General features: G+C 40.7%; 1 protein-coding gene across 3 annotated transcripts in view; it reads right to left on the bottom strand.

The window, feature by feature from the left end:
• STK32B (serine/threonine kinase 32B) overlaps positions 1-26,972 on the bottom strand; it is a 149,568-nt gene that overhangs the window by 62,634 nt on the left and 59,962 nt on the right. For all 3 annotated transcript variants that reach the window (XM_054172435.1, XM_054172436.1, XM_054172434.1), the window contains exons 4-5: positions 21,478-21,651; positions 3,984-4,021 (exon numbers count right to left, since the gene is read on the bottom strand). In XM_054172435.1, the coding sequence (XP_054028410.1) occupies positions 3,984-4,021; positions 21,478-21,651 (212 nt within the window). The remainder of the gene's footprint in view (positions 1-3,983; positions 4,022-21,477; positions 21,652-26,972) is intronic.

Here is a 26,972-nt window from a genome sequence, read left to right on the forward strand (position 1 = left end):
GATTAAATTCTTCACTTTATGAGAGGCAGGAGATGGTAGACTTTCATAATAAGAATTAATGTCCACAGCCCAGCCTGCCCTCAGATTTCAAGCTGATATTCCTCCTCCATGGCGGTTGGAGCATGGCATGTTTGCAGTTTCTTTCTGCAATAATAAAACACCACAGCAGAAGGCTTGAAAATGGCTTCCAAACCACATACAGCCACATCATGGCAGTAGTTTGAAGCAATTCCATGAACACTGCAGAATGCAAAGCTGCAAGGATCCTGGCATGCTAATACTTTTCTCTTTTTGTGACAGATGAATATAAAGTTCTATCATTTCAATGACAGCATTGTAAGCGATGCTCACTATTAGAGTGCCAGCATGATAGACTGTTGCAAAACACCTATCGTGTAACATCCGTTCAGACTGATCCAAAGAGTTGATCTGCAAGGAAAATTGCCTCTCCTGTAGTGTATTGTTTTCTCTCCCTTTTATTAGGTTTCTTTTCATTTAACAAAACCAAAATAGCACACCTGAAATGCTGTGTGCGCTGGTTGATGGGCCCTGTTAAAAATGCCTTTCTGCATGGTAAAGGGTGGATTGGGAAGATAGGATCTGCACAGCTCCTCTGAATCCTACTGCCAATGCAGGAGTGATGGGGAGCTGCTGTACATGTAGCAGAGCAGAGCTGTGTCTGTACCATTGGTAAAACATCTTTGCTCTTCCCCATTACAAGGTTACTCCATGGACTGTGGGCTGCCTGCCCAGACAGGCTTTGCCTGTGCAGGGATGGAAAGGAAGGTGTCCCATAAGCAGGCAGATGGCTGTGCTGCCACAGGGACTACAAACAGCACAAGGTGAGAGCTGGAGGAGTGGAAAGAAGCTGTGTCTGGGATTGAATCTGAGCAGGAGGCAGCAGGGAGTGAGGCAGAAGGCTAGGGGGATGTTGAGGCAGGGCTCTGCTTGCCTGTGCACACCTCTGGATGGTTCCAACTCTTTTAAGCCTAGTGAATTCTTTTGTTTGTTTGTGATAATTTTTTGTTGTTGTTTATTTTTTTCAAGTCTTTCATTCTTGGTGTGACTATTTCAAGAGAGTTAGACCTCAGTTCTCTGTAGGTATCTTTCTCATCAGCCTCCAAGATATCTTTTTGCTGCAATAGTTGCATACAGGAACAGGAATGGTTGCTGTTGCTGCAGTTATTATACTGAGAGAGTAGCTACTTCATGCTGCTCCCAAGATTTCAGTTCATGGGAAGTTTTTCCCATTGAGCTTCACACCTTGTACTTGATGCCCCTTTCTGGATATTATTGTGGAAAACTAAATGTCAAAACCACAGTTGTATCCTTGGTACAACACTGAAATGAGCTGTATGTGATTGCCACTTGGGGCTAGTTTTTAAGAGCTGTGAAGCAGAGCAGCACACAACAGATTCAGCAGGACTTAACTAAATTCAGGCATTGCAGGGAAAGAGCTCATTGCTTAATCCTCATGGCTGCACGACCCCATGTGATAATAAGATGATGGTGGAGAGAAGGGAAGAAAAAAGGCAAATGAACACATTCCTCTGGCTCTCTGCAGAGTGGCTTTTGCAAATCATCCCAGACAGCACTTATCTCCCATACACCAACCAGCACATTGCAAGCATGTTATTTCACTGGAAAGGGTTTCATCCAGCTTCCAGTTAAGGCTTTAATAGGGAAAATTTGTAAGTTAATACCCACAGCACTGTGCAGGAGTTTGAGAAGCCTCACGCGTGCATGCACTTCAGAAGCACTACATGGCTTTTATGCTGCACTTTTCCATATGGCCTCTGTCTGAGGTAAATAGAAAATTACCTTTATTGGGGCTGTTATTTAATTTTTGAACAAATCATAGCAGCAGTTAAAGCAAGATCTAAACGGTGGCTGAAGCTGGCTGACTAGCATTTAGCAGAGGAAAATGTACATGACTTCAAACCTCATTAAATTTCTCAGAACCTGAAAGCAAAGGGGTGAACGTGAGGGCAGAGAGAAGAAACACCAGGCTAGAATTAATGCCATCAACTCAGCATGCATCAGAGCTGATGGGAAATCTCAACACAAGAACAGTCTGGAGCAAATTCAGACCTGGTTTGCCCTTGAAGGTCAAACTCTATGAACAATAAATAAAGCATCTCTCTGGGTTCGCCTGAGCAGTGTACAAGAGCTTAAGCTCATATCCACATGAGCCTGGCATGACTTGGTAGCCTGTCACTTATCCTCGAGGAGATTGTTAGAAACCTCCTTGTACTGCTAGAGGTGTGTTCCTCAAGGCTATGCATTTCAAGAGGGTATGCTCTTTAAAGGCACGAGTTTTAAATGTATTTTCAAAGTGTGGATGAATTATGCTGAGAGCATTTATCTTGTTAATCAGTGTCAGAGGCTGAATAAACCTGCTGTCCAAGGTCTATGTGCAAGTCTGGCTGTTTCACCACTTGTCTGCTGGTGTGCTGTGAGGGAGCAGTGTTCTACTGCTTTGCAGAAGTGGGGCTATCCATTCCTAAATATCCAAGCTGGCTACAGAAGATGTTTTTGCTGAACAGTTTATAATCAGCAAAACACCTCATTTTGAAGCATGCCACTCACTCTGGTCTAGCTTCTTGTCTGCAATATTTGAGCCCTCATAGGAAAGCTTTCACAAGAGGCTGATTTTGTGCAGTAATTGACCTTGATGAGAGGCAAGGAGAGATAAAGGCAACTATACTTCAAAGGCTGTCAGTCAAAGATTTAACACACTCATGGTCATTTCATGTCATCTTTGACATCTTTAATTCACCCAGGACTTAAAGACAAGAGATTGCTATTTCATGCTTATTTACTGATGTTAGTGTCTAGAGAACATTAACACTTATGGGTCTGAAGCATTAGATCCCTGAAATTCTAGATGGTTTAAAACTCCAACATTCATTTAGCTTTGTTGGCTTCCATATTCCCAGGGCCAAACTCCAGCTGTTTGCAGTGTTACCCCTTTAAGCAACTTTAATTTGTATACCCAGCTCTGCAATAGATTCTGGAAGATAATAGTATCATTGTTCTCATTTCAAGTTTGCCTTTTCTCAAAGATTTACTACTTTTAATTAATTTCTGAGGTGAACAGAGCACAAGACTTTCCCACAGTAGCAAATACACATCTTCTTTCTCCATGTAGTCTTCCTTCTGTATGTATTTCTGTTCTGATACCAGGTTGCTGTGCTCTTCACTGGTAATGTCTTATACTCTTCCCACAAACAGTTGTGAAATGATTCATGAGGTTCCAGCAAAATGCTTCATAGACAGTGTAGATGTAGAAACCTTAATTTTAAAGACATTTACTGACTTTTTTCTTTTTCCATACCACACATTTTCTGTTTGAGATCATGGAATTGGAACTGAAAATTCAAAGCTGAATGTGTTGTCTATTTTTTGTGTGTGTTATCTGAGTCAGAACTACATGTAGAGCCATAAAAAAAATTTTGCAGACTTAGAGGCAAATTTCCAAACTCTGTATCTAAATATGGGAAGGCAATTTTTAAAACACTGACAGGAGAAATAATTTACTATATAAAATTTCTTAGCCTTTCAGGATTTCTAAAAGAAAATAAATGCTTGGCATGCTTCTGCTACTAAAAGAGGATTATGGTGGTTCACAGAAATTCTGTTAAAGAAAAGAAAAATTAAAACAAAAATTTCAAGTGTCCTGTTGCTCTCAATTCACATTAAATTCCTTCTCTGGTCTTACAAGTGTCAGATCAGTGTGCATATATATATATATATACACAGAGTGTATATCAGTGTATATATACACACACACACACACATATATAGGCAATAGGAATGGAAATTACAAAATCTATAAGGTGGACAGAGGGACTTTGCAAAGGAAGTTCAGATTTAGGTAAGAAACCAATATCTGAGGCTAGTTTCCAAAGTATGTCATGAGCACGTCACTGAGGTCTCAAGAATTAGCAATATCTGAGATCCAACAATCAATGTTCACTTACCATGCTCATCCAGTAGTATGTTGTCAGGTTTGATGTCCCTGTAAAACAAGGAATAGATTATATTTCTTAGGCAAAGGAAACCTTCAGTTTAAAAACTTTCCCTGTCTGTGTATGAGGACCAAGTGACTTAAACCATTACAAACCCAGTGAAAGCCATATCACACATAACTGCTTTCTGATAAAAGTTGGAATTGTGATTCTGTGTGGAATAGTCTTGAAGCTGATCCAGGACTTGAAAATACTTTCAATGGAAATGAGCTTGTCATAGTTCTGACTTGAATTAAATGTTTTAGACTTTGTCTTCACAAAGGTTAACAAGCACAGTCTGACTTCACACTCCTCGTGTGGGTAAACACGTTGAGGGTCACATCCAAGCACGGTAGGGCTTTTCTGTAGCTTCCTAAAAATCAGTGATGCATTCAACACCACTCCAAACTGTTTTGCCCAGGTCAAGGAAATAAAAATTAAGAATTAGAACAGTACAATAATTAGTACCTCACCGAGAATAAAACCGATTAAAAGGAGAAAATCAGCTACTGCTATGGTATAACAATGCAGCACCCAGGGATTGCTCATTCCAAGACCGCACCTTCTCTAACTTCTCCTTCTAAGAAGATGAAATTAAACAATTTGAGTATCTGCCATGATATTGCACCATTAAATAGACTATACATATTTTATTGCCACCAGAGAAGACATTGACAAATCCACTTGACAACTGTATAAATCATCAAATACATTCTTCATGCAGTTGCATCTGTAATGTTCAGAAAGTCGAGTGGTAAAATTAGATCTGTGCTTATCTTTCTGTGACTAATCCAGGCAGTGGCTGATACTTGATACAAATGCATACTGACCATAAAGCCTTTCCTGCCTAAGGGATCTTCCCCACCATGGGCTCTGCTGACATTGCTCATTTTGCTCAGAGGCAGGCCTGTACTGGGGACAGCTACAACAGGGTCTACTGCCTTGCACAGACCAGCCGAACCTCTCAGTCCCTGAGGCAACTTGACAGGCTCATAACCATGCCTCAAGTCTCAAAATAGACTATTTTAAACTGTTTTTACAGCAGGTAAAAATTGTGGGTTAACCAAAGCCAGAAGGTGAGCAAGCTTCTTAAGTAAGATGCTGAGGTTCTGGGATCAGATGCCTGGGGACACGTGCGATCACAGATTCAAATGGCAGGTAAGAAAGCAAAGTGCAGGATCATGGTAAAGAACATGCCTTCCAGCAGTGCTCTGTTATGTGGTTGTCCTCAGTTTACAGCATGTCACTAAAAGTTCTCCTCTCCTGAGGCAGCTTGTTGAAAGCTCCAAAGACAGCAGAGCAAAGAGGTCACTGCTCTGCCCTTGTACTGACCGCTCTCTTCTAGGTACAGGGACAGGAAGAGTTTAACACAGTCATGGAGAAGGCTTGTCAGGTCTAGGAGCATTGTAATTGAAGTTACTGGATGTATTCAGAATGGAAGGCTTCTGGGATCTGTTGTACAAAAGACAGCTAGTTCCTTTAAATAAATACTCAAATTTGTTTAAATAGCAAAACCACTGTTTATGTAGGAAGGTGGATTCAAAAGGTAAAAACTCTTTAGTGAAGCAATTTAAATTCAAGCATGTTAAGCAAGTGAAATTCTGTTTTGACTACACATCAATTTTTCAGGAAACATTTTTTCCTTAGCAAGCATATTCAAACAACAGGGTGTGAAATTCACTGCCTTAACTTCAGGGCTTTCCTCTTATGCATATCCTTAGCTAAGAGAATGAATTGAAGCACTCATTTCATTATCTGAGTATCTTGAGCCAGCTCATAGGAGAAATTTAAGGACTTTTACAAAGAGCAAACCCAGATACAGTTTGGATTCAGAGGAACCTTGGGCTGGCCTCTAACTATTCACCACACAATGACCAGCAGAGCTATGGCAGTGTCCTTGACACTGATTTCATAAATATGGTTTTCTCAGTTTGTGCCAGTGCTGCTCCAACTCATTTTATGCACAGAAAAAACAGAGCAACAGAGTAATATGAGTAGAGAAACCCCCAAAGTCTTTGCTCAATGACTGGACTAGGCTTAACTAACATAACAGCTGACCCAAGGAACTGAAAGGTGTGGACAAATGAGAAAAAATGGGAAAAATCACAGTGTAGTTACTATTGCTGATACTGCCTGTGAAACCAGTTATAGCTTTCTTCCATTGCCTTAGCTACAAATGTCAAACTAAAGCTGTCTGAAGGATGAAACTACAGTAAGAATGTCTCACATATAATTTCCAAGTAGAAAATATTATTCATAATCTTTCTGCATCTTCTATAGTATCTAGGCCAGGTGGGCATCCAAAGCTTGAAGACAGTCCCTCTGCCTGGAGGAAGACTATGAGTGTGGCTCAACACAGTTTCACTGCATATGCCAGACAGGGTCAAGCGAACTCCTGGGAAAGGCTCGCAACCAGTATAAAGACCTAAGGTTCAGCTATCTGAAGGTAGTCAGTGTAGGTCAAATAGTTGTATAAAAGAAGACTGAAAAGCATCTGGTGATGCCCTTTGCTGTGAAGCTAGAAACCCAGAACACTCTCCAAAAGTTTCATATGTACTGCTACAAGTTAGTAACCAGGTCATGGTAACTTTGGTCTCTATTGACATCTACTGGACTTGAAACATTGATCTTGAAATGAAAGGCGTGCAGTTGATGAAGTCAGCTATGGATTGCTGATTTCATAACATCTGAAACAAAAAAAAAGTCAAGAAAGGTCTGGGGAAAACTTAACCAAAAAAATCCATGAGAGTAAAGAAAAAAATAGATTAGCATTGTTTAGATAACAGAAAACATCTGCAAGATGCAATGTGACAGGCATATCAAATATTAAACGGTGTCTAGATGGTCAATAGAACCTTTCTGTTTGCTTTGGGAGCACAAAACCAAAGTTCCTATTTCACAGAACTGAAGTGATCTAAACAAACAAGGTTTTATTTATACAGCTGAGAAACTCAGGTTAATAACTACAAGACATAATTGTGTAAAATGCTTCAGAGGCTTAAACAAATATTTGACCATTGACGTGAATAACAGGACTAGCAGCTACAGTTCCTCCAGCTAAAATTAATCTGATTGATTTAAGAAAGCTCTTCTGCAGCAAGTACAGGTGCTGTCTTCCCTTCACATTTTGAAAACACATCAACAATAATGGCAAACACCAGATCTATGATTTTCCTAAGACTAGGAGAATCGAAAAGCTAACACTGGCCTTCAGTTACTATTTGCGCTGGGGATAAACCCCACAAATCTTAAGAGTGCAGTAGGTCACATTAACTAGGTTTTAACCTACAGTCATCTTCACAATCATGTTTGCCTTCTCTTTGTTAAAAGAATCCCAACAGTTATGACTAGAAGTGAGCATTGGTTGCATTCTTGGATATAGAGCATGCTATGCAAGACTAGGTGACTGCATTGACTGTTAGATGCAAGAGTTAATCTAGATGGGAGCTGCTGCCATTAAAAAAGGCACAGTAAAAAGCAACAATTCTGGGTAACAACCTGAAGTCATGCATAATTCCAATAACCTCGGTTTACTGAATACCTGATTCTATCAAACATTAAATTGTTGTCAATTATTTGCTCATAATCCATTTGTATACCAAGAATATACCTGAGCAGTGCCTTTTCTTCTTTTAATTATTTTTTTTAGGTTTAGTTAGTCACACCAATGTTTCACATTAAATCACAATAATGTACATCCCATATAACAATAAACTAGTGTGAGATGAGTAACTCTGGACAATTTTCATTAAGATTTCTATTAGCTATATAACCACCCTTAATAACCATAAAACCAGCAATGAGTTGGGAGATAGAAGTTTCATTTAAGGATTATTCGAGTTCATAAGAGACTTACCACTGTGTCAGAGCACTGAGGTGAACCATATCATACATTATAAAGGGATTTCTCCTGATTATGGAAAGAAATAGGAATAAATTCTGGTTTTCAGAGATAGGGACCTTATTTCCTTTCTGGTTGTTATTTAGAGTCACCAATAATGCACACGTCCAAGGCGTGCAGGTCATAAAGAAAAGTGAGTGCACGCATAGTGAGGTTTTCTTATGGCAAATTATTGAAACTTTGGATGAAGAAAAAGTGAAAATATGCTGGGCATTGCACAGCCAGGAATGCAGCACTCAGAGCTGTTTTGCTTCCATGTGGCAGCACAGCAATGATGTATTCTCCAGAGCTGAACTACACAGAGTACCTACCAAGAGTGCTGGCTTGAGAAGTCTTGAAGCTTGAGAAGAGTGCCTGCCTCAGTGAAGCCTGATGCACCCTCTCTTCCTTTCATCAGCATCTCCTCACTCATCGCTTTCTAGTTTTTTGTTCCTGACTACATCTTTCCTAGTTTCAAAAATTGCTCAATGATATTAGAACAAAAGCATAGTAAGTCAGAGGCTTTTTTTGCTGTTATTGCCTACCAAATAGATGGGAATGAAAGACTTTTGACTGCTCCAAACCTCTCATTGCCAGTTCTCATGCCTCTCAGATCTCATCAGTAATTGCTGCCACTTACTGTCCTTTCATAAAGAGACCTTCAGAGCCCTTTTTTTCCTGCTGTAATGAGTGCCATGCCCTGCCACAACCCTGTAAATAACTGTAATTTTGAAATTTAAAGACCAGTAAAATTGGAAAGTAGCTGAGAAGATGTATTAAATTATGAGAGATCTGTAAAGAAGAAAACATCTTGCAGATGCTCATTTGCATGAATCTAGATGTACTTCCACAAGACAGCACATCTGACACCCAAGCTACCAGAACAATTAGGTTCAGAAATAGGCTTGCATACTTTATGGTGTCTGACTAAAACAGGGATGAGAAAATAATGTCAGTGAATAAAAAGTGCTGGTCACAGGTAGGGACAGTAAATGCAGAAACAAGTGCTTGAGATGACAAAAAAATTAAAGTACTGGTTCTGATGTTTGCATGTTTGAACTTGGGCTAATTCACTGTGTAACAAGAGACAACTTACACTGGTAATTTATTGTTACTTTTGCTGAGTTGAGCTCCTTATAGGAATAAATAAAAAGGAATGCACTGATTCTAGCTATTTGTCTTTCATGTTAGAAGAAAAATTCCAGCAGAGCTGAGATGCACTAATCCTGCTTGAAAACAAAATAAACTGATATTTTATGCCAGGGTGTCCATGCACAAATTCATCTTCTGAGAAGCAAAGAGCACAATAATTCATTCGATCAACTCAGCCATTTCCATTTGTATTTTTGGAGCCTGTTATACACAGAGGACTTGCAATGTCAAAGGGCAGCACTTCCAGTGTCCTGTTCTAATCTAAAATCTCACAAAGGCTAAAATATTGGTCTGAGTATATTCCATCTGTTTGAACTTAGTCAGCCTCATCTCCATCCAGAAAACAAACAAACAAACAAACCAAAACCCTACACAAACAAACAACAACAAACAAAAACCCCAAGTAAAACAGAAATCTGCATTTCAGACTCCAAATAAGGCATGGAGCCAAATCTGCAGTTTTGCAGTAATTTACCACATACAGTTTCAGAATCATCAACATCCAGTGGAAGATTGTGGTGGGGTTTATTTTTTTCCCCCAGAAAATAGGTGTATGTGGGTAGAGAGATATCAGATGCCTTAAAAACAATTAACTCTTGCCTTCAAGAAAGGCTCAGACCAGCAAACATTCCAACCTCAAAGGTAAACTGATTTTATCACAGTGTTCTAATAGTTTTTTTAGGATACAGTAATTATAACTTCAAATGTCACAGCACTCATCAAAGCAATTTCTAAATCTAAACATCAATAGAATCCCACAGAATTCTGTGTGGGGAAAAAAAGGTGAGTAAATGTTTTAGGATTTGAAAATCATTCTGTAAAACTGCAACATCTTTGACAAGATTCTATACATGCAGTCTTGAATAGTAAATCAGCAATATGTGAGTTTGTTATTAAACAACCTGGGATTCATTATTCATGCAACTGAGGCACTCAGCATGTCAGTAGGCCTTGAAAACAACAGCAACGATACAACCAAACCATCCAACACAGCAACAATAAAATAAAAACCCACAACCCAAACCAACCAAGCAAAAAAAAAAAACAGCCCAAAGAAAAAATACCCCAAAAAATCCCAAGCCACAAACAAAAGCACAAAACAAAACCAACCCACAAAACCCAACCAAAGGAAAAGGAAACTCAAACACCAAAACTTTTAATTTGGTCTTTTTATGTAAAATCTCGTTGAAATCTTTTGCTTTCTCTGCAGTTCCCACTCCTGAGGCTTTAATGAAGAGAAAAAATAACCCACAACTACTTGGAACTAATTATCTGGTAGCATGCATTCATATGATGCTAATCAGAATCCTATCATCCAGGCTATTATCACACTTTGGAGCCTTTTCCTTCTGTGTGGCAACAAGAGTGTTTTCTACTATGCATGCAAGAAGTAACTGCTATAATAACTATGACGAGTGAAAAAGCTCTAATGAAGGTCTCTAAAGACCCTACTTCTTCCTGTGTACCCCTAAAGAGTCTACACCTGGCTCAAGACTTAGGATTGTAGTACCTGGAGATAGAGAAACAGGCATCTATGATGCTGAGCATTATGGTGTCTGGGGGTTGTTTGGTTTTTTTTTTTTACTTCAGTACTATTTTTTTACCAGGTGTCTGTGAAGATCTTGGTATATCTTACCACTTGTACTAGCCAATTTTATGTAGCTCTCAAAATAAAGCTGCCAAAGGAGGCACCAAAACATATTTATTTACAAACACCTCAACTAGAACAAGCTTGTTTTCCAATTACATCTCCATTTACAACAGGCAATTACAAAACCTCTTCAATTCTCTCCTTGTAACAATAGGTGGCAGTAACGATATCTACATCGGCCCGGACGGCCAGTGGTCATTGGAAAGACTGTCACCTTTAGCTTAGAGGAATACTTGTGGTAGATACTGTTCTTCCAAGTTGAAGAAAATGACCTTATTAAAAACAGGAATCCTGTATTAAACCTTTCACATTTCTGGGTATATAGAGCCAGGCAATGGTCTTCTTTGGCCAGGTTTAGCTCCTGAATCGATGGTAAATCAAAATAGAAATGTTAAGCACAGAACATTTGATTATATTGTTCTTCCTGAAGATCAAATATGACTTTATCATGGAGGTAATTAATTCTTGTGATAGCAAGAAAAATAAGTGAAGATTCTCATATGCTATAAAGGCTAGAATGACTTGTCCAAAGGAGTACTTTGCCTTCTCTGTCATATAAAGGCTCAGAGACTGGGATTTAAAGGACCACTGCAGCCAGATAAACTGAGCTTTTACATAACAAAGCCCAGACTATGCCATCCAGGATTTCTCTTCTGGACAGAGTGCCTCTTTTCCAAGTGAACATTAACCAGCACAAATAACTTACAGACCATATAATGGCTAGTTTTCATACTGCCTGAAGGACTTAACATAATGATAAACATGCCTCTTCCCTTGCTAGAACAGCTTTCTAGAGCTAACACTCTTTTCATCCAAACGCAGAATCACCATGTAGCAGTAATTTTTTTTATCTCACAGCTGATGATTCTGATCTTTTCTGTGTGGTAGCATCAAGTATTGCTGAGAGCTTCTGTGTGCGCAAGGGTCATACCCCTGTCTGAATCAGCTTTCAAGAGCAGGTGACATCTCTGATAACCATGGGAAGTGTACGACTCATTAGATGCTAACTGGATTGTGGCATCAGTGAAGAATTATCTGATCGAGGAAGAAGGCAAATACAGTGCAATGGTGATTCTTCTCTCCTCAGAGGTACCATGTGAGAGCTTTTTCCTAGGAGTAATGGGGAGAATGTACTCAGTGTGCACTCTGCCAGCAGTTGCACAACTATCAGTCTCCTTCCAGTAAAAGACATAGATCCTATTCTAATTTACACAGGCAGAAAACCATGTGTGAAACTAAATGAGAGAATGAGAGAAGAAATTGATGATATTTTTGTTCTGCCTAAGATAAATCAGGAGTGCTGTGTTACTGCTAAGCAGGCTTCATTTTAGCCATAGTAGAAAGCTAGTGTCAGAAGTGTGGTGTGCTGCAAGGGCTGAAATTCATAGAGCTGTTCATGCTCACAGAATCATAGAATCATTGAATGCATTGGGTTGGAAGGGGCTTTAAAGGTCATCTAATCCAATCCCCCTGCAGTAAGCAGGGACATATTTAATTAGATCAGGTTGCTCAGAAACCCATCAAGCCTGACCTTGAATGTCTCCAGAATCACATAATGGTAGGGGTTGGAAGAGACCTCTGGAGATCATCTGGTCCAAACGCCCTTCTACAGAAGGTTCACTGAAATCAAGTTGCACAGGATCACATCCAGGCAGGTTTTGAGTATCTCCAGAGGAGATTCTACAACTTCCCTGGGTAGCCTGTTCCAGTGCTCAGTCAAGAGAACTTTGATATTTTGCCCTTCTGGGTGGTTTTAGAGATTTAATATATGAAGTCATGAGCTCCAGTAGACTAGGCTGGGGGATGCATGCAGAGTCTGTCCTTGAAAATAAATTCTTATTTTGCAAGTGATTAAAAAGCTTGACCTGCTGCTACCCAAAATGTCAGTAGGAGCTGGCAGGTGGTCTTGTGAAATCCACTAACAGATGGATTAATTATTCAAAATTGAGAGGCAAATATATGATTTTGTGCTGCATTTGCTCCCTCCAACCCACTTTTCATGTTTGGAACAGAAACCTCTACCTCCAGCCTCATCTACCATGGAAAAGAATATAAGAAATTACTTCTGAGAATGAATTTGGATAGCAAAGAAGGAACATTTACAAGGAAACACCCAGGGCAATAAACCTACATGTTCCTGGAAATGGCTGTTGAAGATAGATGAGACTTGAGAGGGTACATCTGATCCATATCACAACACATATTCCAGTACACCACTTCTTTAAGTCTCCCCATTCTAAGAAATGTCAACAACGTACTTCTCAGAATCAGAGCCCAATATCCCAACTCCTTTTGATGAAACTGGTTAAGGAATAGAAGATTGGCAACATTATCTGAGTCCACAGACTGCAGCAGCAACATCTTGCTTAAGATTACTGGGCAAGAATACAGTAATGGCGAAGGTGTCTTTAAACTGGGGTCTGTGCAGAGAAACTGCTGTTAAAGTAACTACTTGCACTGAAATAATTGTAAGGATTATTCTTGTTACTTATTCAGCTGAAAACAGAGATGGGATTCAGCTCTCAGACTGAGATGTTTGTACTAGGTTCTGTTGAGAATTAGGTGTCTGTTTTCCTATTTATAGTCAAGGGATGTATCAACAACATGGACATTTGAGCATAAAGAGCAATTCAGGTGACTCTATATGTCTATTTTTAGAGAAGCTGAATAGCTTTTCAGATTGTCATCTGTGTCGACTAGGTATCCACTTGCTTTGACAGCCAGCTGAGAAAATACAGACTCCTGCACTTAGATCTTGGTGAGCTGTGGAATAAATTCTTAAAAACATAAGAAACCTTTGGATTTTCTGTGAGGAATTCTGGATACAACCGGGCATGTGCTCGAGTCAAATGACTGTGATGTGTTATCACACAAGTGCAGGCAGGTATTTAAGCCTCTTGCAGGAGTCACGCTTCTGGCTCTGATTGTCTTGTTTGACGTCACCTCACTCCATGAACAATGTGATGCTCCCTACATGGTAAATTGTGCTGTAGTTCAAGCAGCTGGCATGCCAAAGAATTTTTTTTTAAGTTGGTGCCATCAAATAAAACATCCTTGTCATTTATGGCATGAAAGCCTCTGTGGTTGTGTATGGACTGTATGTTAACTGGATGAAGTTATGAGGGGGATGTCTGAGAAAGGATCCCAGGGGTTCCTTACTTCCTTCCAGACAAGGGGCCATCACAAACCCAGCTGTATTGTGGCATCCAGAAAACCTGGCACCACCACATAGACATGCTTTTGGACAACTGGAGCCATGTTTCATCTCAGGGACATAAAATCTTGTCTGGTATAACGAAACTGGTGCCCAAGTATTCAGAGGGAAGACCAGGCAATTACTGAGCACCACCATTTTCCCCATTAATTAAAGAGTTATGCTGTGGTTATTTGGTAGACCAATATAGCAAACATAAGGCCGCATTCCCTCCATCAGTACCTTTTCTAGGAATACACAGACCAAGAGAGACATACTCAAACCCACTCAGCCTTCAGGAAGCCTTGTCCCTTTGACCCAGAGTTTATATACTGACATTGACCTACCATTTCCTCTGTTACTACACCCTCTACTCTTGTGTTCTCTGCTCTTTCCAGTCACTCCTGATTTTGATTCAAAGGAACTGCTCTTCTCTGCAGCATCCTTCCCTTGCCCATATCCCACTGCCCTCCCTGACCTCTTTTTCAACCCTCCTAGTGCCCATCTGGGTATCTTTTCCACACTTTACACAGGAATATTATGTCCCCTTCCTTTGTGGTACACTCAGATCCATACATGTTACCACTAATTTGTATTGCCATGCTACTGGCTCTCCAAAGAGTAGCTGTTCAGCTGACTGAAAAATCAGCCACTTTCACTGAAGGTCCAAAGTGTGAACTCAAGGGTCAGACATTCAGAGTTCAGTATAAGACTTTCCAACCAGTTTGTTTTGTTGGCACTGTTAAAAAATCGGTACCTTCGCTGCTGTTATTTTTCTTGTAGTGTTTTGTGGGGGGGTTGTTTTGTTTCTATCATATCATTTATGCAATATTTTATCACTTCAGTCCCATCACACATCACTTGAGGTTGAATGGTAAACAATTACAGAGAAAGATGAGTTTTTAAGCAATGTTGGTTTGTAGTAAAAACTAATGAAGCTCAAGGACTGAATAAAGCCAGGCAAAAAATACAGTTTGCCCTCAAAATGCTTACAATCCAACTAAATCTGACAGCAGAGTAAAACAGCATCTGTGTGTAGAAAGAAGCCCCATGGTTTTATCATAAGAAACTTTTGTGTATCTTCTGAAGTACCTGTGCTAATAATTACATCCCCAAGGTGTGAAATATTCGGTAAGAACATCACAGAAATGAACTGTGAAACTATAACATGATTAGTCACAGTGAAAGAGGGGTTTGGGGGGAAGAGAAGCTCCAGCCCTGTATTGTTTATATCATTAAATGAGAAACCAACTCCTCTGCACTTAGAGCAGCACCAGTTTCATGTGTATAGAAAGATGAATAGATAAATATCTGAATGAAAACTGGAAACAAGTCATTACTCATTCTTATTAGTCTGCCCATAAAAGTAATTTTGGTCATCAGTGTAAAGAATGACCAAATACACTGGAGTCTAATTTAATAAAGTTTGGTTCATTGAAGGTGTACTGCCTAACCAAGTGGTGTTCCCATCTTGCAAGGCCCCAGTTTGGCACCATATTTTAAAGTCTTTCCCTGCTGTCTTCTGGTATTTTCCTTGAGTAGTGAAGGGTGAGTGCACTATTCCCACATCAAAAATTGTATCAGTGTGTGGCAGTTTGGGCTGGGTGCCTTCTGCTGCTGCCACATAAGATACACCTTTGGTGCCCTGGGTGTTCAGCCCAGTGGGATGGACACAGGAAGCTGCGTATTTCATTCTCATAATGTCCTGCTCCCTATCAGCAAGGTCTCACAATTCCTCTTTCTTCCCTCACCGCTACTGTGGGAGATGCTCCCTATCTGGTAATGGAAGGGGAATTATCTCAAGGCCTCTTAGGCTTGCCAAGAGAAGCAGTGGCAGGGCAAGCTCAGATCTGGCCAGCTGAGATTAGCCTAACAGTGAAGAGGGGGAAGAAAGAGCCCTGAGGGTTTTGGGTGTACCCTCAGATAGGGAGAAAGGAAGTGCTGGGAGGTTTCTGGGTATGCTTGGAGATCTTTTGCCACTGTGCTTGTGGTTTTCAGTAAAACACTCACTGCTTTTCCATTTAAACTTTCCATCGCTTCTGCAATCTGTTTGTCTGAGTCTCGTTTCTATGCCCTGGTGGGAGGCAAGGGAGGATCTGCCCTCAAACTGGGACGCAGTGGCAGGACTGGAGCACCTGATAGGGCATCAGACATCTCAGGGTGTTCCCTGTGTCTGTTCCCTCCTAGCGCAGGCAGCTTTACTTCATTAGCAATCTAGTCTCTGGATAGTGAAGTCTCAGTGAGTTTACAAACCAGCTTCATTTGTTTGCAGCATGTCATCTGGTATACCAAATAACTTTTCCTTTCACTGTTGCCAAACAGAAGTAAAATTAATTTGTTCTTGTAGGTAGAGAACTCTGTTCAAAAGTTCAAAAGCTTGTTCTCTGTACATTCCTATCTTGTGATATCTAATTTATTTTATTTTTTAAGGGCACAGCTGAAATTTAAATACCTTTTGGGCCTAGAATTTGTGAATCATTTTGGTTTTGATCAGTGCTGCTTCGTAAGCATGTGGTAGTTTTTCTGGGCTTTGTGGTTTGCATAATGTTTCTTTTTTGGCTGATTTTGATGTATTTTCTAATTTACTTCTCTTGCATAACTCACTGCTAGGTTCCTGCAGTTTGTCCTTGAAAATAATGTGGGCTTGCATTTGTTTAAAGAACATGATGCAATGACATGGAAGAGACATGGAAGACAAATTAAGAAAACTCAATGGACAGGCCTCTTGACCTGTCATGACCTTTGGCAGTGCTTATGAATAGTAGTCACATTATGGTGATTTTTTTTTTTCCTCATTTCATCTGGTTCAGACTGCTAATTATCTTCTTCATCTGCACACGCTTACCAGTGAGAAAAAGACCACAAGTATGAGCTAAAATCTGTAAGGAACTGTGTCCTTTTAACATGCCCTACTAAATCTCAGGTTGGCACTATTCTGCCTGTGACATCTGTGAAAAACAACAAAGGGCAAATTATCCATTTTCAAATCATTTCCAAACCTATTTACTGCTTACATGCTAAATAGACAGTGTTCTGAAGGGAACATTTTAAATTAGAGCTTGTTATTTGGTGTACAGTGTCACAAGTGAGAGTGGGGTGGCCCATTTTAAAGACAATCTGATCATTTAGACTTATTATCTTATTTCACCAGACTGCTGAACACCTTGAAAGGCTCAATGGTAATGAACAAACAGGCTTCTCCTACACCACAGCCTAGCCTAGCAGTGCTGAACAAAGGGTACATCTTGTCTAGCTGGTTGCAACAAGACACCCTTTCTTTGCACCTTTACTCTGAGTGGATCAGCTGGCAGAAGAAAATGCAATGCTCAGTTTGTCACCATTTTCCATTGGCTTTTGCCCCCCTGTGCTGCTGCTGAGTAGATGTTCTGAGCTGGAATAGCTCTCCATTGGAAACAGAACTTGCAAGAAGGGACAAAAAGGGTGCTGATCAGAGGAGCCACACAGCACAGACCCATCAATCCAGACCCATTCCAGACACATTGTGCTTCAAGCAAAAATGTATATCTATGATTATAGATGTATACATACACACACAAATGGTTTTGCATTTTAAAAAGCCCACTGAAATTAAAAAGCCCTGGGCATGCAGATCAAACAACTAGTCCAGTATCCTAAAATTGTGCTGGAAGGTTACTGCAATTTCCTTTCCAGGCATCTGCTACATTCAGCCTCCTTTCTGAACAGATGAAAACCGATGGAGCCAAACGATGATGAAAAGTTGTAAGGGCAATGCAGTTAACACTTGCCCCTTTAGAAAGGGAAAATGTGATTCTGTCAGCAGGAGCATGTTACTTGGGCAGCAGCTGCAGCACCACAGGGCCAGCACTGCTCTGAGCCAAGGCTCTAGCTGCAAGAGCATCCTGGGAAAGACTACACTGGAGCTACTGCTGGAAGAACTAGCTGAAAGTGGGCAGCGCACTTTGGTGAGGAAGCATGTGGTTTTATTGAACTGGATAAACAGCAACACTGGTGAAAGGAGGAGGTTGAGTTACTCATGGCTGAAGTTTAGTCAGCCTTTGATGGGAAAACTTTTGTCCAACACATTATTCACTGGTATTATACAAGCAGTGTTGGAAAGAATGTGTTTAGTCATACTGTCTTGGAAAAGGCAGAAAGACGGATTTGATCCAGCATTTGAGGATGAATGAGGCCATGTGAATTGTCAGAAGTCTCTCTGTGTGTATTAGATCTGAGGGTCTGTAATAAACACCATTCATACAGCTTTCACAGCATTATCTTTTCATTCAAAAGATATGGACAAAACATTATTACAGCAAGGCTGTACGGAGACAAGGTTTGTGGTGCAGACGTTACCTGTGACCAACAATTTAGATATATCTCAATATTAAGTCAGCTGTTGTGTGAGTTAAGAGACAAATTTCCCCAGAATATCTTCAAATCATAGCTCAAAACTTACAGCTTTCCTTTTTCAAGCTTTTATAATTCTGGCTGAGCAGCTGTGTAAATGCAAACATTTACAACAGAGCTGCAAGTGAGAGACACAGTGCAGCGTTCATTATTGTGCCATAATAAATAAATCCACTGTTGCAGGGCTGTGCCTGACAAATATGGATTTTATATACATGGATGTGATTAATAAAAATGACACATTTCATAAACATACCAGAGCAATGGTGGGGTTTACACTAGTTATGGTTAAAATTATCCCTGCAGAAACAATATTTCTGTTGCTGAAATGATTGCCACATTCAAAGCACGCAATGCTAACCACCACGAGCAAAAACATAGGCACTGCAAGGCATCTCCAAGGGGAACTGGCACAACACTGATCTGGACACTTCCACATCCATTCATACAAGCCTGATAATTCCTGTCCCCTTCCTTACCACTTTCTTCCATAACAAACTCTCGAGGCTGCAGGTTAATCTTGAAGAAAAGCATTCTGTCAGGTTGCCAGAGGTAATGGCAATGGAAACCTGAACACATTCAATACACGTCTGTAAATACTGAGGAGGGGTTTAGTTCCCAGCTTGCACATCATCTATTCATCTCTTTATAATACTGCAGTGTGAAAATCTACCTACCCAGCCTAATGAATCACTGGACTTTTCTTTCATTGTAGCCCAGACAAAATTCAGTTAAGGGTCTCTCTTGGTGACTCTGTGACTCACTAACCCTTTCTCCGCCCCCCTGCCCTTTTGCTGCCAATGCACTCAATTGAAAATGAAGATCTAATACTGCATTGTAGCTTAGCACGTGAATGCTGACTAGAAGCTCTTGGTCACAATGATATTGCTGAAGTCTGCTACCAGGACATATAAACACCAGTCAGCTCACTGGTTTCATCTTGGAAGGATAAAGTAAAGGCTGCATGTCTCCTCGCTGTGCATCAGTGTCAGCTCAGCCCTTGAGTCAATTTACATCAGCATTTCTCTCTTGATGCCAGCCGTGCTACAGAGATTTATGGCAGCTGAAGACCTGTCCCTCAGAGCACTGTTCCAGGTGATGGTGAGGCAGAAGGCAAAATAGGCTCAGACTCTTCAGGCTAAATAACATGCTTGCTGGCATGTGGATCATTTGGAATTTTATAACAATTGATGTGAAAATGAGAGATTAAAAGCTCCTTGTGCCACAGTTGGATGATTTAGGCACTAAGAGTGAAGATGGAGAGTCATGCTTAGATCTCAGGTCTGCCAGCTTCAAAATAAACATTTCTTCCACGACACAGTGAAGTTTATACCCTAGACAATAATCCTGGCTAACCACCCAGCAAAACCCACCACAGGCTAAGCAGCAGGTATTTTGACATATCTGGTTTTGGTGAAAACTTTTGATGCAGCATGAAACAAAACCCCAAACCCCAGAATTTGCCTCCAAATGGAGCCAACAGCCAGCTGCAAATCAACAAATGCTGAAGCCATTGATGCTACGCTATAATACAAACAGTGCACAAGAGAAAAGTAGAATCAGGTGCTTACTCCTCATGATTAAGTAATGCAGAAGAGAACAAAGTGTCTTGCCCAATTTCACAGTCAGATCATGACAATGCAGACACTCTCCAAAAACGATAAACTACCACAATGCATTCAATCCAGTCCTTCATTCTCTCCAGACATCTGCCACTTTTCACAGGCTTTTCTGTGAAATATTTTGAAGTCACAGGCTTGTAGTAAAATACAAGTTTTGATTACAAACTGGATTGTCTCATGAATGTTTTGACAGCATGCCTGCATAAAATGTCTCACCATTTAAATGAGTCTGAGGGGAAAAAAACCAAACCCTCATAGATTTATTCTTCACCAAGAACGTTCCTTAAGGCACAGAAACAAAGGCCAGCCAAAATTCTGAGCTCCATTTTTAAAGTATTCACTGAGAAAGTAAAGACATCTGCAAAATGCATGGGAATCTACTAAAATAACAACAGTGTGCTAAAGATACAAAATTTCAGAGTTTACTGGCAACATTTGTGAGAGTTTTAATTGCAAGCAAGGCAACTGCTGCAAGGTTTACTTGGATTTTGTCTTGCTCAGTTTCAACAGCACAGAACACCCATCTACCACTGCATCTTGAATCAGAGAGATTTCCTGTGGATCCTTGCTTTTCAGAAAACCAGATCATAGTTTTCATTGCTGCTTTATTGCAGAACCATGGGGCAGCTCTGGCAGGTGGATGGGATGAAAACTTTCAATTGGTATATTTGGAAGAGTTTGTTTTTCTGGATGTTGGAAGATCTATGGTGCAGCTTAGTCTAGTTTGGTCTCTGAAAGCCAGATCCAACTTATGTAACTCAGAAAACTAATTTAGTTTTTTTTTCTTTTAATTATTCAAACCTGTGTAAATAAGGAAGCAATACCCTGAATTTAGCCTAGCAAAAACATAGTAGAGGCTTAAGCCTGTAATTTTATAATGTCACAGTTAATGTGTGAACATGAAAAGAGAAGTTACCCTGCTGTGTCAGTTAAATGCCAAATTGTTGAAGGAAAACAAACAAACTCAGATGCTTGACATCTTTTTTTGACATGAACACTGTGACTGCCAGCTGTAAGGCAGTAAAAATAACAGATTGTTGTAATCAAATAAGGATGCAGCACCATCACGGTTCCAATTTATTTCTACTATTTCTCTTATTTGCCTCCCTCTCTTCCTCCTTCTAACACGCATACAGATGCTGCAAGTAAACAAATTATTCTTTATTCTCTGCCTTTGGTTTTGTGACCTTTCCCTAAAGTTGTTGTGTGAATTTGTTGTGCTGGATTATAACACATTTGTGTTCAGGAGCATTGGGGTGCTGGAGAACTAAAAATAAATTAAAAGCAACTAGGATGCTGTTACGGATTGTGTTTAGTGTTTAAAGACCACAGTGAAAAACACACATCATCTTATGAGGTCAGAGCAAAGGGTAGTACGAGAAGGGTATGTGGGTACTGAATGGCTAAAGGCAGAAAGAATACACTTTAGAAAACCTTTTCAGAGTCAAATTCCACTCTGGGATGAACATGAAAACTTTTCAGAGGTTTTGAATAAACAGAGCTATGCAATCAGATTTGTGACTAAATTCTCATCCTCTGCCAAAAGAAAGCAGCCTGTCCTTCAAATGAAATTCACTCACCTGTGAATGATGTGGTATCTCTGCAAATAATCCAAGGAGAGTGCCAGCTCACAAATGTACAACTTAACAGTTCCTTCATTGAAGTGGACGTTCTGTTGCAAGTGGTAACGCAGATCGCCTCCAAGTAAGAGATCCACCACCATGAACATGTCTTCTTCATCTTGAAAGGAATACCTGGAAGAAAGAGTTACAGCTGAGAGCTCGAGGCTGGTGTTCCAGCCACAGCCATGCACCTATCAATAAGTAGATCAGTTCACAGTAAGTCCATGGTGTGTGTACTCACAAGTCACACACAGATTTCCTGCTGCTCTGGTCCACACTGTGATTGTGGCAGGACCTTCTGCATATTCAAGGCAAACAGAGCTTGAATTCCTGCTGTACCACTATTTTGTTATAACCATAGATTAATACCTGAATGTTGACAAAACAGTATTTAGAATACCTCTCAGGTTTTTACATTTTAAAATAGCTACCTACTTGTTCAGCTGATGAAATGGCTTACTAAAGAGAAGCGATAAAGTGGAAAGCTTTGAAACACGCTTGGTATTCACAGGTGTACAGAGCCTATGGAAGCATCCTGCAAGGATCCAGGGCTGCTGTCTCTGGGGGTATTTTCCAGATTCAACAAATGTACAAAATGTTCTATTAGCTGAGTATTTTCTACAGCTTGCAGTGTAACTCCAAACTCAGTGAGAAATAAAACTGTTCTTTTACTGCCTCACGATACATATTTTTTCAGTCTGCAACTTATATCAGACAAACAACAGTAAGCTCTGTGGGAAAAGAGCAAAACCCCTGCCTGCTGCAGCCCTCTCATCCTCTCAGCCTTCCTGCCCCTGTCCTGAAGCCCTCTACATCAAAGCCTTCCACATCAAAGACCAGCTGCAGCTCCACCTGGGGATAGAAGAGGTGAGAGCGAGCTTATGGGTGAGGATTAAAGGGAAAGCAAGGGATGGTGACTTCATAGTGGGGGTCTGCTACAGGCCACCTGATCAAGAAGACCAAGGGGATGAGGGTGTCTAAACAGATAGGAGCAGCTTCCCATTCACAAGCTCTGATCCTATAGGAGAATTCAAGCACCTGGATATCTGTTGGAAGGATGACATAGCAGGGCCCCAGCAACCTAAGAGGTTCCTGGAATGCATGCATGACACTTTCCTCTTCCAAGTGGTAAAGGAATCCAAATTTAGACTGAAGATTGGGAAGAAATTCTTGACAGTGAGGGTGGTGAGACACTGGAACAGGTTGCCTAGGGAGGTCATGAATACCCCCTGCCTGGAGGTGTTCAAGGCCAGGTTGGATTAGACCTTCAGCAACCTGGTGTAGTGGAAGGTGTTTCTGCCCACAGCAGGGGGATTGGAACCAGATGATCTTTAAGGTCTCTTCCATCCTAAGATATTCTATGAACCTATGAAGTGACAGTCTTCATGGTTACTAACCGAATTCTTTTGGACCCTTTCCCAGACCTGCCTGTTGAATACTCTGAGGACCAAATTCTGATCCGATTTAGATCCTGTAAATCCAGAGGTGTAGCCAGCCAATGTACAGAGCATATATAGTGCCTGCACAAGCAGGAATTTCCACATGTTTCTACTTACCTTGGCTGTGTTGCCATCACTCTGTTTGTTTCTGGCAGAAACGCTCTGGTTTTTGTTTCTGAGCATAACTGTAGTCAACACTGTATTTTAGATTTTCCAAGTGGGAATGGCCAACACCTTATTTCTAATACAAAGCCCCTCTTGTCTTAGAAATTGTTTTAGATTGATTTTGATGTGAAGCTGTATCAGCTTTTGCCCGTTGTGGACATGAGCTGCTGAGAGATGACCCACAGCAATAGTGCCTCTTCCATCACTTTTTCTTCCCATGAGTTATGCAATACATGTTGGCGATGGATGCGATTCACTCCTCCTGAACCAGAAAATGTGTGCTAAGGAAATGAAAAATAGTGAGCTTCCAGAAAATCTGTGCCCACTTCCCCACAAAGGCTGGAAGATCAATATTGGACTGTTGCATTGACAGCTGCATAGAGTTCCACTTGCATTCCCAGGCCTGTGCTCTCGGAAATGAGGCACTGCTTAGGGGTTGTCACGGACGGTTCATTTTGAATTTAAATGCTTTCTATTCTTTCTGAGCACTGTTCTGAGAAGCAAGTGTCTCTGGGTGCTCTGCTCTTCTATTACGTTTCTGAACACCTGCCAAATGCCAGGAGGGGAAAGCCATTTTGTTTGCATTAAGCTTCCTCCTCAGTAAGTCAGGTCTCTGAAGCAAAATAGGGAGGTAGGTGGCACATGGCGTCTGCTTACCTCCAGACACTCAGAATTTCATAGAATCAACAAGTTTGGAAAAGACCTCAAAGATCACCAAGTCCAACCTGTCACCCAAGACCTCATGACTACTAGACCATGGCACCAAGTGCCATGTCCAATCCCCTCTTGACCACCTCCAGGGACAGTGACTCCACTACTTCCCTGGGCAGCACATTCCAATGGCCAACAACTCTGTGAAGAACTTCCTCCCCACCTCGAGCCTTGAAACACAGGAGAACATTCCATTGATCCACATGTTATGAAAAGAAAAACCAGAAGGCTTCAGTTATATTCAAATTACTCTGAATGTTGTGCATTACTGAGCCTGGAGCAGTTGCAAAAGGAAAACTTTAATATGCAGTTATGTTTAAGATATTTTTTCCTTATTTGACAGTGCTTTTTTTTTTTTTTTAATGAAGTAGTTGTGGCTTTGAGCAGATGTAATGAGAGATGTTATTTTTTCCCCCTCAGTTACTGCTTCAGTAAAGTGTAGATTTTGTCTGACTGCTTTTTATCTTGGGGGAAAAAAATAAATTAAAATTACAGATTGAAAACTCTGCTTTAAAGTAAAAGCAAATGACTGTGTGTAGTCTGGGACTAAAGAGCTCACCTGGTGTCTAAAATCATATGACAACCTGTCAGTAGAAACAGCTCTGATGTAACTCTGCTCTCAGGAAGGAAAACGACTTGAGTAATTTTACAGTGATTCAGCCACCATAAAGCAAAAAGGGAACACAAGGTGAGGAGTGAATACTGTGAATTTGCATTTAAATTCAATGACTATTCCCTCTTCTGGCAAAATTTTGTTTCAATATGCATCTGTGAGTGTTTAGTTAAGGTATCTTCAATATCTGGAGGGGACCTACAGGAAGGCTGGGGAAGGACTGTGTAGAAGGGCTTGTATGACAATATCACCAAGGTTGGAAAAGACCTTGAGGATCACCGAGTCCAACCTGTCCCCACAGACCTCATGACTAGAATAGTAGTGATAGAAAGATGGGCAACAGTTTTAAACTGGAGCAGGGTAGATTTACATTGGACATTAGGAGAAAGTTCTTCACAATGAGAGCGGTAAAACACTGGAACACGTTGCCCAGGGATGTGGTTGAGGCCTCATCCCAGGAGACATTCAAGATCAGCCTTGTTGTGGCCCTGGGCAGCCTGATCTAGTTGGAAGCATCCTTGCTTACTGCAGGAATGGATGGGATGACCTTTAAGGGTCCCTTACAACCCAATGCAGTCTATGAATCTGTATAAAAGAAACACCAGATAATCCAGAAATGTGAAATTGTGTTCCCACTGAGGTGAATGCTGATGACAGAACCAAGTTTTCACTCCAAGCATGTGTTTCTGCTGATGTACTCTAATTTCCCGTGCTTGTGAGTAGGGAATGGTGGCCCTTTGTCATCTCCCAAGCAATCTTTTGGTGAAACTGAATTGCTAATGATTTAAAAGAGAGATCAAAAAGTTGAATTGGAAAGAGCTGGAACTCAGAATTGTGTCCAGTTCTGGGCCCCTCAATTTAAGAAGGACATTGAAAATCTTGAACGTATCCAGAGAAGAGCAATAAGCCTGGGGAGAGGCCTCAAGCACAAGCCCTATAAGGAGAGGCTAAGGGAGCTGGGGTTGTTTAGCCTGGAGAAGAGGAAGCTCAGGGGAGCTCTCTACAACTACCTGAAAGGTGGTTGTAACCAGGAGGGGGTTGGTCTCTTCTCCCAGGCAACCAGCACCAGAACAAGAGGACACAGTCTCAAGCTGTGCCAGGGGAGGTTTAGGCTTGAGGTGAGGAGAAAGTTCTTTACAGAGGGAGTTGGTAGCTGTTGGAATGAGCTGCCCAGGGAGGTGGTGGAGTCACCGTCCCTGGAGATGTTCAAGAGGGGATTGGATGTGGCACTTGGTGCCATGGTTTAGTAGTCATGAGGTCTTGGGTGACAGGTTGGACTTGGTGATCTTTGACATCTTTTCCAACCTTGTTGATTCTACGATTCTATCCCACGTCATTATGTCAGAAAACAATACTTCCTGCACAGAAAAACCTGTCTATGGTCAGGTGTGGAGGACTGCAAGTTGCTTCTGCTACCACACTTGGAGTAATTTTTGTTTGGTCGGTTGGTTTATTTTTTTAAGCAGTGTCATGAATCAGCGACAGGAATAGCGTTCCAATTACAGAGCTAGTCTCTGCTTTCTCTTAGTTGAAAAAACAAATAAGTTCATAATGCATTAGAATCCCTAGCAAAAGCCAAGTGGATTTTTTTTTTTATTATCTCCACCCTGGAAGATAAACTACCACTGAACAAAATCCTCCATGGCAACAAATTTAAACAAAGCGCTTTCTGAATAAGTTATATCTGCATATTTGTTTTAATAACATCTCTTTTTTTTTCCCTTGCAGGAGGTAATTTTTGAGACAGTGAGTTTCATTAGTTCCAACCTTCACTAACATTTATCTGAGGCTTAGGAAATTTCAGACAAAAAGCATCAATCTTTTGGTGTGCTGAGAATGATTGAAAGTCGGAAATCTACCACGCAGCCACACTTTCAGCAATTACTGCGACTCTGACAACATTTTTATTCCCACGTGGTCCGTCTCTAAATGTGCTCTCTGATAATTTTTCAGGGGGAAATTAATTACTTCTCTGGCTCATTTGCTCGTATACTCGTAGACTTAATGACACAGCCTCGTGATAAAGTCTGTGCTTTCTCAAATATCATTGGACCAATGTTAAAGACTTGCAAATGAATGCAAAATAGGCTCATGTCTCAGTCTACTTGTTTAGGATTTTTAGCAGCCTTGGATGCAATATTGTCAAAGCTCATTTTAATTGTTGTGTTTTCACAAAGATTGTGGCAGCTTTCCCCAACTTCTCTTGGTTTTACTCTCCAAGTCCAAAGTCAGCCCCATTCTTCATCCTGCCTTTTTTTTTCCCAACTGTTTTATCTTTCACATATAATTTGCTGAGGGGATTAAGGAAAAATCCCCATTATCTCCTGTTCTATGTATAGCCTTCTTCACACTAGGTACAGCACAATTACACATGAGAGCTCTATTCTGGTTGAGTGAATAAGAGCATATAGAGAAGACACTTGGGATTTGCTGATATTCTCATCTGAATGCAGTCTCTCAAATTCATTCAGCTGTGTTGGAGATGTGCTGTGACTTGGCGAATGTTTGTCAAGTTCTTCATTATC

This window comes from Dryobates pubescens, chromosome 23, assembly GCF_014839835.1.
Source record: "Dryobates pubescens isolate bDryPub1 chromosome 23, bDryPub1.pri, whole genome shotgun sequence".
NCBI lineage: Eukaryota > Metazoa > Chordata > Aves > Piciformes > Picidae > Dryobates > Dryobates pubescens.